Below are 18,262 nucleotides of genomic sequence, written 5' to 3'. Positions count from 1 at the left end.
ATATCCCAAGAAAGTCATGTAAAGATCTGGTAAAGCCCCTCAAACTATTTAGATAAACAAATAGCATCATGAGTAGGCAAATACACATTTTCTAATAACTCAGTTTTCCAACAACAAAACACCTCTGGCAAACACAAATAACTCTTCTTTACAAAACTTCCACATAATATCACATTAAATTCATCACCTGCTCTTTCTATAGACAAATTAAGACATATTTTGCAGACATTTTGACCAACTCATGGTAAGGCTTTAGCATTTTAGAACACAGTAGAGTAATATGGGGGGGAAAGATAGGCCAAATATGCAACAAAATTGAATTTCAGATACCAACTAGACTAGTAGAAGCCAGGAAAATCCACTACAGAAATTTTGAAATTTTTTTACACACCGACGTGTAAACCAGGTTTCTTTTGAAAAATTAAGGCAAAAACATACTACATTATTTTGAAATCAGTGTTTCAAATTTTTAAAAAATACAAACTAACTTCATTCTTATACAACTTTACTACGTACAAACAAGCAGAATACAACTAACAAAGCACCAGCTGAAAAACTGAATGCTAATGGAAGGATTTAACAGCTACTAACCTAGCAATGCTTGATTACAAAGTATTAGAGTATGTGAACTTTTTGGGGGGAGGGGGACGGGGTTGAAATTAAAAGCAGTAACTACTACAAGTACTGAAGAAGCAGAAACAATTTTGCAAGAGCAAATACTAACCACACTTTGGTTAGTAGTATTGTCTTCATTTTTAATGTAAGAGAAGAATAAGAATATTATATTCTCTTTCATTTAATGATTTTTACATTTCCTCTGCATACACCTTATAACAAGGAGCCCTTACCGCCTTGATTTTAGCAATGAATTTAAGGGACTTCCTCCACTATCACCACCAAATAAATTTCTTTAAAAAGTTTAAGATGTTTAATCAAAAATTGTTATGCTATGAATGGTAAAGCAAACTGTGGTACATCCACATCGTAGAATTCTACTCAGCAATTAAAAAGAACAAACTATTGATACACTCAACAATCTGGATGAATCTCAAGGGAATCTGGTTACACACACAAAAAGGCTAATCCTAAAGTCATGAACAGTATGACTCTTTTCAGTAAACATTCTTCAAATGACCAAATTATAAAAACAGAGAACAGATTAGTGGTGATTGCCAGAGTCTCAGGTTAGAGGAGATGGGAGGAACAGGAGAGGGTGCGGTTCTAAAAGGGCAACAGAGGGATCCTTGTGCTCGTGAACTGTTCTGTATGTTGACTGTAGTGATGGTTATATAATCTACACGTGTGGCAACACTGCAAAGAACTAAATATACACACAAATTAGTACAAGTAAAATGGAGAAAACTGAATAAGACTGGCAGATTGTATCAACGTTATGATATTGAATTATGGCTTCGCAAAGCAGTAGCAGTGGGGAAACTGGATAAAGGGTACAAGGTAATCTCTCTGTATTATTTTTTTTAATTATGTGCCACTCTACAGTCAACCTCAAAATAAGTTTTTTTTTTAAAGTGCTGCCCTAACAATTAGGAAAATGTAATAAACTGGATATCAGACAATACTAGGGAGTGATTATTAATGTTATTATGGTTATACAAAACGATATCCTTACTCTTAAGAGGATGCTTGCTGAAGCATGTAGGGATGAAGATCAGGCCAGCAATTTCCTTTTAACTCTTGTATACGTGTGAGGACAGAGAAAAAGCAAATCTGGCAAAATGTTAACTGTTTACAAGAATTTACAAGGGCTCCTTGTACTCATCTCAACTTTTCAACTTGAATTTTTTCAAAGTAAAGAGTTGGGGAGGAAGATTAACGACAAACTACCAGCCTAAAACTATGTTACAGTCGAACCTACACACCAACTACTCCTTTAAAAGATTTAAAAATAAAATTCTCATGAAATAGTGATACAGTCCTACATACATTCCATTTAGTCTAAAAACCAAAAAATTGGCAATAAGGATTTCAAGGTAACTAAGAGTTACACCGTACTGGATGTGACTTTCTTACATGTGTTTCCATACTTAATAACTAAATCTATAGGCATATGGATGTTTTTGTAAAATCGAAGTTAGTTCAACATGGGTCTAGAAAATCCAGGTCCTTGGAGTTGTTATACTCTTCAAACAAACGAAATATATTTAAATCGCAAAAGGAAAACACTAACACTTCCGTAACACACACTTCAAATTTTAAGTCTTAAGTTTGGTTGTTGTTGCTCAGTCTCTAAGTCGTGTCCGACTCTTTGCGACCCCATGGACTTCAGCTCGACAGGCTGCAGTTTGGTAAACGTAGTTAATTCTTTCAAAGAAATGTCTGCATGAAAGCGGCAACCCACCCAGCCAAACAAAAGCGTGCTACAGAGTGTTAATTATAGCACCTAAGCTACAAGACATTCTACAACGTAAACAGTCCCTCCAAACATCATCTTATTAATATATCAAAAAAACAATACAAACTGCACACATCTGAAATGCAGGAAATTATCGAGCCTGAGCTACCGTCAAAAAGATCCATTTCAAAAGTTCTCTTCTCTGCTAATTTCTTGCATCCGTGTTAACACACTTCAGTCTATAAGAAACCCTCGTCTAGAACTTCTCAGCTAAAAGCTCTCAACTTTTCACTTCCTACTGGACCGCCCCCTCGCAATGGGCCCCACCTCCAAGGAGGGTGATGGGGTGGGGCTGTTTCCCGCTCGGAAACTAAGAAATAAATGTCTCTTCCCTACTCCAGAAAGGAGAGAACGAGAGAGGCCGAGAAGCTGGAGACGCAAGCATCCCTGCTGACTACGAGGGTAGTCGTTTAGAAAGCTTCCTCTCCCCTTCTGAACGCCTTTCTTCCTTCCCTCCTCCCAGGTCAATCACTGACCCCGAGTCGGGCGGGGACAGGTGAATCCCAAGAGGAGAGGAAGAGGGAGGGACGGACCATGGAGGGAGAGACGCGCTTGGGCAATGAATGAGCGGTGCGGCATCCGCACCACCTGTTCCTTCCAAGGGTGCCACCCTGGCCTGCCGGCAGCGTTCCCACACCAGCCGGGCCGCCGCTCCGGCCCCTGTCGCGCGCTTCCCTGCTGAAGGCAGGCCTCTCCTCCCTTCGCTCGGGACGAGTGGGAACCGGTCGTCTAGAAGCTGGGAACAAGGGGCCTACTCCGGAACCACGGCCTTCGGAGCGTGGGGACGGGGAGGAGGAAACCTGTGGTCCCGGGCGCGCAAGCCGAAGAGGGAAACCCAAGGAAGGGACGAAGGAGTGCATTCGGCCTGACTAGGAGTACGAAGGCGGGGTCCCGGGCGGGGGTGGCCCGGTGCCCGGTGGGCCGAGGTTAGGGGTGACAGGCCCGTGTACCGGCTAAATCCTCCTCACTGCCGGCCCGGAGCCTCGCACTTACCAGGATCCGCTTGAAGAGCGCGTTCTCCTTGGGCGGGAGGCTCACGGCCGGCATCGTTCCGGCTCCTCCCGCTGCTCCCGCCACCGCCCGGCTCGGTCAGCCTGTTTGTCCGACCGCCGCCGCCGCCGTCGTCCTGGCTGCTTCAGCCTTGATTGCCCAGATCCACCGCCGCCACCAGGCCTCAGGTGTCACCGCGTCGCCCAACCCCGACACCCCCTTCTCCTCGTAGTCTTTTTTTCCTTTCTCACTTAACACTGCCGCCGCCTCCCCCCCCCACGGGTCTCCGTCGGCGGTTCACGTGGTAACTGAACAGACCGACAGAGGCAGCCAAAATGGCGGACGCCGAGGGCTTTCCCACCCGGGTCACACCTACTAGCGCGCAGGCGCGATGACCTCCTTTCCCCACCTCCTCTGTCCTGGAGCTTGCTGGGAAACCTGGAAGCCGTCAGGCTCGCGGAGGCCTCAAGGGTCTCGACAGGTCCCGCCCATCCTTTCGGTTTCTTGTCTTGGAAGCGTGGGGAAAGTGACCGGCTGTGGTTCCGACCGCCTCAGCATCGCGTCGCCACTGCTAATTGCTAGATTGGCCTTTCATTCATTGGGTAGGCGCTCCCAGTTTGTATAATCAGAGTTTGAGCCTGAACTGCTGAAATGCGGGTGTTCAAGAAGCGCTGTGTTTGATCGTGAACAAAGTGCCTGGTTGAGCAGCAGAGGCGTAGGAGACTTGTAAACTGATACAGAAAGGATGGAGCTTAATGGAGTCTGAAAAGCGTGAAAGAGTTAACCAATTAAATGGGCCTGGCTGGGGTATCCGTGACTTACTTTGCCACTTTAAGAGGACCCTAGGAAAGATAGTCAGCCAGATCATATTTGCACTGCCAGAGAAACGTCTGAAGGTTAAAGTGTGTGTGTTTATTTTATCAGTGAGTTCATGCTATGCAGTGTTGAGTAACCTTGGGGTAGTGAAGAATTCAAGGTCACTGACTCCCCTGGAGCTGGCTTCAAGCAAGTGCTTAATACTCTGACTGCCCGTCACTAGAAATCCTTAAATCTTAGGAAGCCCAAGAGTATCTGGCAAGGATACTAGAGAACTGCTTCAGTAAGCAAGGTCAGACTGGATACCGGATAGAGCCTCTTCGAAGTCATTTCACTAAAAATCGACAGTGAAACTATTTTAAAAGTGGCATTCTATCAATGACTACAAATTTTCACATCATATGAACAATTTTTTCCTTGACTGTTTTTGATTCTCTCTCTCCAAATCCTGAATTCCATCAGTAGTAGCATTCTTTACATCAAGTCGTTAAATAATACTTCCAGTAGCTTTGATTTTTTTTAATCATAGTTACACAGATATTTTGCTGGTTTTGGCTTGCTCTTTAATGCGCCATGGAAGGCGTGGGTTGAATAAGATGTTTTCCTGTGGAAAAATCTGGGACTAATACTTGAGTTTTCTGGCTGTTATCTTGAATGCCCTCTCCTTTTGCCTGGGTCACCAGTAAGATCGTTGCAGTCAAATTCCAGAATTTCTTCAAATTCTGTGACCTCTTTAAAAGTTTCATTAAGATTCTGGGTATAAGAAGCAGTGTTTGAGTTTTGAAATATGACCAGTTTTTTTAACTTTAGTTTTAAAAGAAAAAAAAAACTAAGAACTAATTAAGAATTCATAAAAAAAAGTTGTTATTTAGTGATAACCTTCAAACTTCACACCCTCCCCAACAGGTTTTTCAACTATCTGAACTATTAAAAAGTAGAAAAATTGTGTAACTTAAGGTGATAATTTTAGCTTAGCTTCTCACTCAGGTTTCCAAATCTCTAACTTCATATCTGAAAGTACTTTTAACAATATTATTTGCTATATTTTTCTAAATTTCTCCTGTAAATAATATTCTTTTTACACCATGGGGGAAGAAAATTTCTGATCTTTGAAACACACAGTAGTTTCCACCGGAAGCTGAAACTGAATAGATGAGCCAGCAATATAGTTTGGCAAATATGTTCCTTTTCAGTTCAGTTCAGTAGCTCAGTCGTGTCCGACTCTTTGCGACCCCATGAACCACAGCACGCCAGGCCTCCCTGTCCATCACCAACTCCCAGAGTCCACCCAAAGCCATGTCCATTGAGTCGGTGATGCCATCCAACCATCTCATCCTCTGTCGTCCCCTTCTCCTCCTGCCCTCAATCTTTCCCAGCATCAGGGTCTTTTCAAATGAGTCAGCTCTTCACATCAGGTGCCCAAAGTATTGGAGTTTCAGCTGAAGCATCAGTCCTTCCAATGAATATTCAGGACTGATTTCCTTTAATATGGACTGGTTGGATCTCCTTGCAGTCCAAGGGACTCTCAAGAGTCTTCTCCAACACCACAGTTCAAAAGCATCAATTCTTCTGCGCTCAGCTTTCTTTATAGTCCAACTCTCACATCCTTGGCTGATGACAAATAACAATATTTAATACTCAGTGAATACTAGTCTGATTCAACATTTATGTGAGTTACATCCTCGTTCAAATGCACCTACTGATAGTTGGACCACAGTCCGTGATTTGATAGCCTGAACTCAATAAAAAGTCTACTTTGATAGATCACCACTATTTGACAAATAGAAATCCCATTTAACAGGTTAAACTCTGAATGACAGCTATGTAGGGAGTTAACATAGCCAAGGCTAGATGTGAGGTGGTGATGATGATGATAGTGGTTAGTTCATTCATCTTACCCCATGCATATCATTTTGTGATAAATCAACCATAACCAGATGGCTCAGAGGTAAAGAATCTGCCTGCAATGCAAGAGCCACAGGTTCGATCTCAGGTAGGAAAGATCCCCAGGAAAAGGAAATGGCAACCCACTCCAGTATTTTTGCCTGGGAAATCCCATGGAGAGAGGAGTCTGTTGGGCTCCTGTCCATGGGTTGCAAAACAGTCGGACACAACTTAGCAACTAAACAACAACAACCATAAATATATAACTTTGCAAACTTTAATTCTACAAAAGGGAAATGTAGAGTGAAATTCCTCTGTCTTCATATATGTAAGATGTTCTCTATTAACACTTTTAGATCTTTACATATTTAAATTTTATGGAAGGAAATAAAAAAGAAATCTATGCATTTGCCACTCAACATTTACAAAATATTAACATTCTGTAATTGCTTCTTTCTTTTAAATAAAAGCTTTCAGATACTTCGATCCCTCTCTAGATTCTGAATTTGATGTATAGTACTCTCATGCTTCATAAATCAATAAACATGTTATTGTTGTTCGGTCACTAAGTCATGTCTGACTCTTTACAACCCCATGGACTACAGCACGCCAGGGTTCCCCGTTCTTCACTTATCTCCCAGAGTTTGGTCAAATTTATGTCCATTGAGTCAGTGATGCTATCTAACCATCTCATCCTCTGCTGCCCCTTTCTCCTTTTGTCTTCAATCTTTCCCAGGATCAGAGTCTTCTCTTTCGCATCAGGTGGCCAAAGTATTGGAGCTTCAGCTTCAGGATCAGTCCTTCCAATGATGACTGCTCAGGGTTGATTTCCTTTAGGATTGACTGGTTTGATCTCCTTGCTGTCCAGTTCAGTTCAATCGTGTCCGACTCTTCGTGACCCCATGGACTGCAACAAACTAGGCCTCCCTGTCCATCACCAACTCCCGGAGTTTACTCAAACGCATGTCTGTTGAGTCGGTGATGCCATCCAACCATCTCATCCTCTGTCATCCCCTTCTCCTCCCGCCTTCAATCTTTCCCAACATCAGGGTCTTTTCCACTGAGTCAGTTCTTTGCATCAGGTGGCTAGAGGATTGAAGCTTGAGCTTCACCATCAGTCCCTCCAATAAATATTCAGGACTGATTTCCTTTAGGATGGACTGGTTGGATCTCCTTGCAGTCCAAGGGACTCAAGAGTCTCCTCCAACACCACAGTTCAAAAGCATCAATCCTTTGGCACTCAGCTTTCGTCGTAGTCCAACTCTCACATACATGACGACTGGAAAAACCATAGCTTTGACTAGACGGACCTTTGTTGGCAAAGTAATGTCTCTTCTTTTTAATATGCTGTCTAGGTTGGTCATAACTTTTCTTCCAAGGAGCAGGTGTCTTTTAATTTCATGGCTGCAGTCACCATCTGCAGTGATTTTGGAGCCCCCAAAAATAAAGTCTGTCACTGTTTCCATTGTCTCCCCACCTATTTGCCATGAAGTGATGGGACCAGATGCCATGATTTTAGTTTTCTGAGTGTTGAGTTTTAAGCCAACTTTTCACTCTCCTCTTTTACCTTCATCAAGAGGCTCTTTAGTACCTCTTTACTTTCTGCTATAAGGATGGTGTCATCTTCATATCTGAGGTTATTAATATTTCTCCCTGCAATCTTGATTCCAGCTTGAGCTTCATCCACCCCAGCATTTCACATGATGTACTCTGCAAAGTTAAATAAACAGAGTGACAGTATATACACAGCCTTGTCATACTTGTCAGTAAACATGTAGGAAGTACTTTTATTTTTCTATACTGTTTTCAGTTCTTGCTTTACTTTAACCCTCCCTAGGAGATGTGAGTTGAGTAAAAAAATCTGGGACTAAAAATTTGGTTTTCCAGCAACACAGATAGACCTAGAGATTATCATACTAAGTGAAATAAGTCAGACAGAGGAAGACAAATATATGATATTGCTTATATACAGAATCTAAAAAGAAAAAAAAAATGATACTAATGAATTTATTTACAAAACAGACTCACAGACTTAGAGAATGAAATTAAGATTACAAGGGGTAAGTGAGAGGGGAAGGGATAGACTGGCAGTCTGGGATTGACATGTACACATTACTATATTTAAAGTAGATAACCAACAAGGGCCTACTTTTTAGCACAGGAAACTCTGCTAAATATTCTGTAACAACCCAAATGGGAAAAGAATTTGATAAACTATAGATGCATATATATGTAAAAACAAAACAAAATCATGATTTTTTTTTTTTAAGCTTCTAACTCTAATCCTTCCCCTTTGCCTGGGTCATAAATAAGGTGTCAGCATTCAAATTCTAGAGATGCTTAAATGAATGTCATGTAGCAGCTTCTACCAAAATATAGCTATTAGCTCCTGGATGGGATTGCTTCATCAGGATTCTTTTCATGATGGAGTTTCACCTACAGCTGCCTACTCCAAGTGTAGGGTTCCATCAGCTCTAACACGCTGAAATGTGCTTATACTTCATCACTTTCCCAAAATATACACTAGTAAAAGGATACAGGGGGCAAAAGAAGAAAACAGCCTTTTCCCAATAGCAGCAGTGAAAGTTAGTAATTTGCCTAATGGGTCTGTATGTGTGTGCGTGTGCTGAGTCACTCAGTCATGGCTCTACGCTCTGACTAAATGTGGCTTCTGTTCCAACTTGTTGGAGTCTAGCAAAAGCTGTGTCAGGACAAGCTTCCAAGGGATGGTGTAGAAAGGATATACAACTGACAGGCTGCTGAGTGGACAAGAAGCCAAGAAGTTGAGAACCAACAACTGACTCAGCATGTTAGTCGGGTGGTTTGCTTACTTGAGCATGAGCGCAGGAGGCTCAAACTAGGTTACAAACTATAAAGTGACCTACAGTGTAGCGATCTATAGCCACCAGTTGAATGTAAAAAGGAACCAAATATCAAACAACTATTTTACTCTTTGGTCAATAATTTTTGGTTAAAAAATTTTTCAATAACATTGCTAAAAAAAATAGAGAAGGAAAAAGAAATTTGCTAACATTTATTTTGCTTTTAACATGAACCTACATGACATTATGTTTAAAAGATTAAAGTATTAAAATTTATTATTTCTTTAGTTAGTTAGTTCAGTCACTCAGTCATGTCCGACTCTTTGCAACCCCGTGGACTGCAGCATGCCAGGCTTCCCTGTCCATCACCAACTCCCAGAGCTCGCTCAAACTCATGTCCATGAAGACAATGATGCCATCCAACCTTCTCATCTTCTGTCGTCCCCTTCTCCTCCTGCCTTCAATCTTTCCCAGCATCACTGTCTTTTCCAATGAGTCAGTTCTTTGCATCAGGTGGCTAAAGGATTGAAGCTTGAGCTTCACCATCAGTCCCTCCAATAAATATTCAGGACTGATTTCCTTTAGGATTGGCTGGTTGGATCTCCTTGTAGTCAAAGGAACTCTCAAGAGTCTTCTCCAACACCACAGTTCAAAAGCATCAATTCTTTGGTGCTCAGCCCTCTATAGTGCAACCCTTATATCCATACATGACCACTGGAAAAACCATAGCTTTGACTAGATGGACCTTTGTTGGCAAAGTAATGTCTCTGCTTTTTAATATACTGTCTAGGTTTGTCATAGCTTTTCTTCCAAGGAGCATTTTTTAATTTCACGGCTGCAGTCACCATCTGCAGTGATTCTGGAGCCCAAGGAAATAAAGTCTGTCACTGTTTCCATTGTTTCCCCATCTATTTGCCATGAAGTGACTGGACCAGATGCCCTGATCTTAGTTTTTTGAATGTTGAGTTTTAAGCCAGCTTTTTCACTCTCTTCTTTCACTTTCATCAACAGGCTCTTCAGTTTTTCTTTGCTTTCTGCCATAAGGCTGGTGTCATCTGCATATCTGAGGTTATTGATATTTCTCCTGGAAATCTTGATTCCTGCTTGTGCTTTATTCAGCCCAGCATTTCTCTGCATATGTACTCTGCATATCAGTTAAATTTTCCACAGTTTGTTGTGATCTACACAAAGGCTTTGGGATACTCAATAAAGCAGAAGTAGATGTTTTTCTCGAACTCTTGGTTTTTCTATGATCCAACGGATTTTGGCAATTTAATCTCTGGTTCCTCTGCCTTTTCTAAATTATTTCTTTTACCTGTACATATTTTTACATGGTCTTCAAACATCAGTTTGAATTGAGAGCTAAATGCATTAAAAATTTTGATTCAAATGTAAAAGATAAAACCTACCAGTCAGTATACTAGGTATCAAGTTCAGTTCAGTTCAGTTCGGTCGCTCAGTCATGTCTGACTCTTTGCGACCCCATTAATCGCAGCACGCCAGGCCTCCCTGTCCATCACCAACTCCCAGAGTTTACCCAAACTCATGTCCATCGAGTCGGTGATGCCATTCAGCCATCTCATCCTCTGTCGTCCCCTTCTCCTCCTGCCTCCAATACTTCCCAGCATCAGGGTCTTTTCCAGTGAGTCAACTTTTCGCATGCGGTGGCTGAAGTATTGGAGTTTCAGCTTCAACATCAGTCCTTCCAATGAACACCCAGGGCTGATCTCCTTTAGGTATCAAAGAGATCAGCAAAAGCAAGTTGTTTGCAACTACCAGATATGCTCTAAGCTTCCCAGGGACCTATAGCATAGGTGTTCTGTTACAGATATAAAACTGAGGCATAGAGGTTAATTTGCTTCCAAATCATGTAGAATGGCTCTTTGAACTTGACGGTTTGAGCCTGCTCTGCAGCTCTTGGCCTCAGGGGTCTGTTTAAACCTGTTAGGTGGGGTAAGGAGGAAAGATCTGGAGTCTAAAAACCTCAGTCCAAGAGTCCCTGTTTCCCCAAATGTGTGATCTTGAACTGGTCAGGGCACTTCTAAAATATTAGGATTCTCTTTTCCTCACAGGGTTGGAGGATTTACTATGCTACTGCGTATAAACAAACTCTGGGAACTGTAAGAGGTCCTTTCAAATGTAAGGTATAATAATAGGTCACCTTGGATGAATAGCTTGTCTTCTTTGAGCTTCATCTATAAATTGAGAATAACCACGGCATGTTATGTGACTGTTGTGAAGGTGAAATGAGACCATGCACATGATGGATGCATATAAATCATATGATGGATTAATGCACAGTTCCTGGAACACCAAAATTAATCAAACTGATACTATTCAACACACCTTCATTTTCAGTTATCTGGTTCATGTAGGAAGATTTTGGTAAATTCCTAGGGTGGGGGTCTGAAATAAACTCTCAGAGGACAGAGAAGTGGCTAAACTACTTTCTCCCGTACCCCCTCCCGCCTTGCAATCATCTCCTTCCTAACCCCACGTTACAGATTGAGAACTGAGGACAAGGGTCTAAGGGGACCTGGCTTTAACTGCAATTCTCAGGGTTAGGCCCCCATACAGCGTGGCCGCCGAGCCACGCAGTTCCGCGCCTCCACCCGCCAGGGGGCGCTCGGCCCGACGTCTGTCCCGGGAGCCGCGCGGCTGGAGGAGGCGGAGCCCAGGAAGCCAGGCAAGATGGCGCCGTCCGCGTTGTTGCGCCCATTCTGGAAGTTGTTGGCCCCGGCTAGGTTCCCGAGTGTCTGTAAGTGTCCTTCCTCGAGCAGGCCGTCCCGAGCTTCCAGGCTGCCGCTCCCAGGGTGAGCCCAGCCCTGTGAGGGCAGGAGAGGACTGCGCCCGGGCTTGTCGTGCAGTGACCTTCGCAAACCTCGTCCTGGAGCCCACGCCTGCCTCCAACCGCGACTCTCGGCTCCTCATCACCCGCCGCCCACCTTCCTCCCAGTGCCACCGACCTCTCTGGGTCTGTGCGAGTGGACTTAGAGTCCCTCCTCCTGCAGACAGGGGAAAGGGGAACCCTTCCGGGGGCGCTTCCGAGTCGTCTGAGGGTTTGCAAAAGCCAATATAGAGGGTTTGAAGGCGTCCTGGACGACAGAGGCCACGGTCTGGCCCAGCCGGAGGCCCAGGGAGACTTACTCGACCTCTCTGAACCTCTCCGTGGCTGTCTAAATGAGGAAGTAGAAGGGGGCATGAAATGCGATTACACGCATTTAAATGTCAGGTTTATTCCTACAAGGCGGTAAGTTACAGATTTGGAGACCCTTTCTGTCCCCTTTCAGCTTCATCGCGGTCAAAGTTCTACATTCGGGAACCGCCACATGGCAGTCCTAACTGGCTGAAAGTTGGATTGACCTTGGGCACCTCCGTTTTTTTGTGGATCTATGTAAGTACGTACCCCCTTCAATCGTGCTACTCCAACACATTGGAGAGGACAAATACCAGTGTGAGATTGAATGTTACGTTACGGAGCAAATCTCCCATATGATAGGATATTTATATAGCTTGCTAAAAACCGATTTCTCCATGAGGGAAATCCTAAGGACTAAAAAATGTTAAGATTTCAGAGGCAGGTATGCACTATTATATTTAAAATAGGGAACCAGCAAGAACCTACACTATAGCACGGAGAACTCGGCTTAGTATTCTATAATAGCCTAAATAAGAAAAGAATTTGAAAAAGAATAGATACTTGCATGAGTATAACTGAATCACTTTGCTGTACACCTGTAGCACAGCATTGTTAATCAAATATAAAACAAAACATTTTTTAAGTGTAACCAGTATGAAACTTAGGTCATTGTTCCTTTGCATGGTTTTGTAAATGGCAGTTTTACTACATATTATTTATCCTTTATTTCTTAATGAAGATGGAGACAGGTTGAGGTTTTATGAAGGCACTTTTTTCAGATGCCATAGGGACAGATCGTAAGTGAAAAAGAAGGGGGCAACAGAGGATAAGATGATTGTATGGCATCACCGACTTAATGGATTTGAATTTGAGCAAACTCTGGAAGATAGTGAAGGACAGGGGAGCCTGGCATGCTGCAGTCCATGGGGTCGCAAAGAGTCAGACACGACCTAGCAACTGAACAACTAATACAAATTAAATCCCATTAAATTTATTAGACATAAGATTTTAACAGTGTCAATACATTGTTGGAAATTATACCTTTTTGTTTACTGTATGCCAAATGCTTTACCTATGAAAACATAATCTTTTCTAAATACAACACTATGTGGTAGTACTATTATTATTGACCTTTTATGGATGAAGAAAACACTTGGAGAAATTAATTTGCTGAACCCAGTTCTCCTAGCTACAGAACTACACTGTAGACCACTGTGAAATGGTGTCTCTCTATAGGTAAGTTTTTTAAAAGTTGACCTAAAGTATCGATGCTCCGTTAGCATTTAAATTTTTTGTTTTGTGGCTGATGGTTTTGAAATTTCCTCCACTGCTGCCCACCTTCAACTCCTAGACCTGTTATTTGGGATTTTTTTCATTAAAGTGGTTCAGCTCCTTGACATGGAAAGGAGTAAAAGATACTGAAAGTCACTTACAACTTAATAACAGTAACTAATCCTTTTTTAATGAAGAAGGAAATGGCAACCCACTTGAGTTTTCTTGCCTAGGAAATGCCATGAACAGAGGAGCCTGGCTGGGCTACAGACCATGGGGTCAGACAGGACTTAGCAAGGGGAACAACAACAATCCTTTTTAAATAGTGTTTGCTATAATGTAATTTTGTATGTTCTTAAAGTTTTCCTAAAAAAGAAACATGTTGCTGAGAGCTCTGATTGGTAATGAATCTTTGCAACAAATGTCACCCTGTATTAAGGCATTGTTCCAATTGCATAATCCGTTAGACAGTTGTTCTAAGAAAGTGGCTGCCCCCATGATATCTACTTAACACGTATATAATTGGGGAGTGCAGGTTGGTCATTCACTCACAGTATGAAACTTACAAGGTTAGAAGTATAATACACATCCACCAACCTCATTTAATAACCAAGTTCTGCTTTGTCATGTTGGTTTGGCCCCTCTGTGGTAAGGCATTCCAGTCCATTAATTACCCACTGAATGAAGTAATTTATTTGCAGAAGTTGAATTTAAACTTTGGAGGGCTGCCTTCTCAAATTAGTATGTCAGATTGTGGTGAAAAAGTATATATCATTCATAGTTTTCGGACTTTTTTATCCCTTAACCTTTTATTTCTAACTACAGTAGTTGTAATTCTTTTAATCTGTCCTCATTTCTTCTTGTGGAATATAAATATCAACTGTTGGTTTCCTCCTTTTAAGTTGCCAGGAAAATTACATTTCTGATTTTAACTGTTACCTACTTCTAGCTCATCAAACAACATAATGAAGATGTTGTCGAGTATAAAAGAAGAAATGGGTTGGAGTAAACTTTTGAAATACTAAAACAGTAAGTATACAATTTTATAGGATGAACAGATGATGCAAGTTAATTTGACCTCTTTAAATAATGTGTTTTGCTTGTTATTTTATCAGGTTTATACTTTTCAGCACCTATATTCTTGTCTTTGAAAAATTTATGAATTTTTAATACCCTGATTCAAATATCTCTTAGCATAGTCATTTTTAACCATTACGCTTTGACTGCATTCAAAGGGGAGAAGGCAGTGTCAACCCACATCAGTACTCTTGCCTGGAAAATCCCATGGATGGAGGAGCCTGGTGGGCTGCAGTCCATGGGATCGCTAAGAGTAGGACTCGACTGAGCGACTTCACTTTCACTTTTCACTTTCATGCATTGGAGAAGGAAATGGCAACCCACTCCAGTGTTCTTGCCTGGAGAATCCCAGGGACGGGGGAGCCTGGTGGGCTGCTGTCTATGGCATCGCACAGAGTCAGACATGACTGAAGTGACTTAGCAGCAGCAGCATTCGAAGGAAGTTGTGCTTAAAAATGAAACCAAAATCATATTTTCTTAAATCCAATAGTGCTGTACACGGTGCCTTTCTAGCACTTAGGACACATTAGCATTGCTTGTGTATGTATGTATTAATATATCTTTGTCATATTCCACACTTGAGTGTAAAATTCGATGAAAACAGGGCATTCAATTGTTAAAAAATTTTTTTAACTGCATGATGATTTCGTTATTATTGTCACTACAGCTCATACCTAGTTGGACAATTCATAATAAAACCTAGCTATGTATATAGGTGCCATATTTCTGAAAATCCTTTTAAAGAAATCCTGTATTGATCCTTTTGTAAAAGGAAAAATCACTCTTCTAAATCTCAGCTTTCATGGATTAGGTTGATTAAACTAGATAAGTTAGATCTGCTGAATAATAAAATAGTGATCACTAATGTACTTATCACCTTGCCCATTTCACTGCTTCAGTCAACCAGTCAAGGTAAATATGAAATGAGTATTTAAATTGAAGCCAGATGCTTTTCCTATTCCTGTAGTTGGGATGAAAAAAAAGTTTTTTGCTAAAACTTAGATAAAAATGAGGAGTTGATATTCTTTGTGGATTTGGTTTTTAAACTTTCCCTGCTGCTATAAGATGAATTATTCAAAATGTCTAATTTTAATATTATTTTTGCTGGTTAATGCTATAGCTTTCTTTTCTTTTTTTCATTATAGGTATGTTCCATATAGTGATTATAGCAGTTCCTCTGGATTCACGAAATCTGTTGAGTTGTAAACGTGAGAGAAAGAATTACGTGTGAATATATGTCAAGTCAGCATTTGTGTTTTACATGATTAAATTAAAAATACTTCTGTATTCTTCAGATTATGTATATTGTGACAATGTATAGAATGTCAATTCTAAGGTAAATTATTAAAAATATTTTAATGTAGAAAGTGCCATCTGATAATAGGGTCAGTGATAATTAAGGACACATTGAAAACTTTTTAAGGATATAGATTTTAAAAAAGTCACCTCTGGAGGATTTACTCCTTGTATCAACTTTTAATTTCTAATCAAAACATTTATTCTTTAGTGATTAGGGTGGTAGAGCTACTCCTATTCTATTGTCTAAAATACAAAAGAACCCAAATACTGTTTTCTTCTAGAGGAGAAAGTGAAGGTGAATCCTCTCAAAAGAGTTTCTTCTGATTCCATTTCCTTGAGTTTGGATGCTTTTCATTTAGGTAACAGTTTGTACACTATATGGCCACACAGAGTTTGTGGCCTCTTTTTGCTAACATGAATTTCATTCAGTGAATAGCAGACTAATTCAAAAAGTGAGGGAGGCAGGGTTGGTGGAAGTTAATAGACACAAATTAACACACACCTCATTTATCCCTCATCAGAACCCTTTCTTATGAATCAGTTGAAACTTCTTTATATGCCATTTCATTAATTTAAACATTTAAATGCACTATGAATTTAAATTATTATTTGTATCTCCATTCTGATGTTGAATAGAAAGTTTCATTGGCTTTGTGTGTGTTTGGGGCTCTGGCCAGCACTTATTCTGGGAGATTGATGGCCCAGTGTCTTTGGAAGTCACTTCCAAACATAAATTCACAGTTAAATTATTTCAGAATAATATTTAATCCAGGTTCCGTGAAAGACCAAATATAATAGTAACTATTAGCATTTGTCAGTTCAGAGTTTTAGCTGGTAGAAGTGGAAAGGACCTTAGGGGTCATATAGACCAATTTCATAATTTTACATGTGCAAAAACCAGAGATTAAAAAGTCATTTGCCCAGCATCATTGGAAAGTAGAATAATGGATCCTTAAAAATGACCATGTCCTATTCCCTGGACTTTGTGTATATGTTAGGTTAATATGGCAAAGGGGAATTAAAGTGGCATATGGAATTAAATTTGCTAATCAGACATACAGATAGATTATCCTGGATTATCTGGCTGGGCCTGATATAATCACAAGGGTCCTTATAAGTGGAAGAGGGAGGCACCAGAGTGTGTCAGAGTAATGTGATTGGAGAAGGATTCAGTCAGCTGTGGCTAGCTTTGAAAAGGGAAGCTAGCCAAGGAATGGAGAAGGCAAAGAACTTATCCCCTGGAGCCTCCAGAAAGGAACTCAGCCTTGCTGACACCTTAATTTTAGCCCAGTGAGACCCATGTTGGATTTCTCACCTACAGAAATATAAGATGATAAATTTTTGTTGTTTTAAACCAGTAAGCTTGTTAGCAGCAGTAGGAAACTATTATTGTCACATGGTATAGGACCCAGAAGTCAGGTATCAACTCCCAATTCAAAGAACTTTAAAAGAAAAACTTAAAATTCACATCCCTAAAGGAAACAGAAAACTCTTAAGACACTTTAAATTCTGAAAGCTGGTAGCCTTGGTTGGAAATAAAATACAGCTTTAATAAGCAGGATCTACTGTACATCAGGCCTTGAAAATATTGCTACCCTGGGTGGACTTCGATCTTGATTGTGCCAGTGTAACCACATGGAGAGCCGTCATGAAGACTGGGGCTGTCCAAAAGAATCTTCTGCAGCGATGGAAATGTTCTGTCTGTGCTAACCAATGCAGTAGCCCCTACTTCCATGTGACTGTTGAGTGTTTATTTCACTTTAATTCTTTAAAATCGCCACACGGCGCTGGTGGCTGCAGTATTGGACAGTAGAGGTGCGGATTCTGAGTAACACCTCCTGGAGTTGTGCCTCATAGGGGCACTGGTAGAAGATGCTTTCTAAACTGTTGAAACCTAACTCAAATTATATTAAACTAAAAAAACTTAAGAGGCTACAGAATGACTCTAAGACCCCCGTAACAGGCACGCACTTGTGCCCAGGAATAATTGAGGCCTGGAACTCAAATGTCATCAAGACTTTTGGTCTTGGCTCTGTTCTCTGTATATCTGCTTTATTGCCTTTGCACACAGACCGTCTCTTCCCCAATTCACATTGTAAAGAGAAGGCCACAGTCAGTAGCCCCTGGGTTTACACCTCAGTTTAAGAGAGAAGCTGAACTGAACAAGAATCATTTTGATACTAAATTCCTAAGAGAAACTTGGCCAAATGACAGTTCCTTTAGCAATAACATAAAAGAACTTCCATAAAAAAGAAGATGCAGGCAAAATCGTATGTCCAATGCTGTTAAGTTTTTTAGGTCATAATCAGGCCTTTTTTTTTTTTCAAAAAAGGAGGTTAGTGAATAGATGAGAGGAGTGCTGAGGAACCTCCAAGAATAATTAAATTACCATCTTGATTACCCTTTCTCCTTCATTTTACTGAAATATTTTAGCCCATTAAAAGGGTGCTTATCAGCACCTTCTCAATTGCTCGCCAATTTGTCTTCCTAGATACTTTTTTAAAAAATATTTATTTGGCTGCACAGGAGTCTTAGTTGTGGCACGTAGCA

At 41.0% G+C, this 18,262-nt stretch overlaps 2 protein-coding genes across 12 annotated transcripts in view; one reads left to right on the top strand and one right to left on the bottom strand.

Moving 5' to 3' along the window:
- The window catches only part of NAA15 (N-alpha-acetyltransferase 15, NatA auxiliary subunit), a 65,635-nt gene extending 62,150 nt beyond the window's left edge, over window positions 1-3,485 (bottom strand). For all 11 annotated transcript variants that reach the window (XR_014068627.1, XR_014068626.1, XR_014068625.1 and 8 more), the window contains exon 1: window positions 3,407-3,485. Coding sequence is in view for 3 of the 11 variants with exons in the window: in XM_081540599.1 (XP_081396725.1) it covers window positions 3,407-3,460 (54 nt within the window). In the remaining 8 variants the exon portion in view is untranslated. The remainder of the gene's footprint in view (window positions 1-3,406) is intronic.
- An 8,109-nt stretch (window positions 3,486-11,594) lies between these two features.
- On the top strand, window positions 11,595-15,707 carry NDUFC1 (NADH:ubiquinone oxidoreductase subunit C1). Its single transcript, XM_081540606.1, has 4 exons — window positions 11,595-11,683; window positions 12,216-12,319; window positions 14,286-14,365; window positions 15,559-15,707. Exons 1-3 carry the CDS (start codon window positions 11,617-11,619, stop codon window positions 14,343-14,345), a joined length of 231 nt encoding a protein of 76 aa, XP_081396732.1. The 5' UTR covers window positions 11,595-11,616; the 3' UTR covers window positions 14,346-14,365; window positions 15,559-15,707.
- The last annotated feature ends 2,555 nt before the right edge of the window (window positions 15,708-18,262 follow it).

This window comes from Giraffa tippelskirchi, chromosome 11 (genome assembly GCF_054371585.1).
Source record: "Giraffa tippelskirchi isolate mGirTip1 chromosome 11, T2T-mGirTip1v1.2.pri, whole genome shotgun sequence".
Lineage (NCBI taxonomy): Eukaryota > Metazoa > Chordata > Mammalia > Artiodactyla > Giraffidae > Giraffa > Giraffa tippelskirchi.
The sequence above is the reverse complement of the archived record's forward strand: the minus strand, read 5'-3'. Positions and strand labels throughout refer to the sequence as shown.

What these genes read in the sequence shown, in the direction of transcription:
- NDUFC1 (XM_081540606.1), top strand. Translation starts at nt 11,617, where the DNA reads ATGGCGCCGTCCGCGTTGTTGCGCCCATTCTGGAAGTTGTTGGCCCCG. An exon ending in GGCTAGGTTCCCGAGTGTCT is followed by an intron (nt 11,684 to 12,215) that starts GTAAGTGTCCTT and finishes GTCCCCTTTCAG; the next exon opens with CTTCATCGCGGTCAAAGTTC. An exon ending in CCGTTTTTTTGTGGATCTAT is followed by an intron (nt 12,320 to 14,285) that starts GTAAGTACGTAC and finishes ACCTACTTCTAG; the next exon opens with CTCATCAAACAACATAATGA.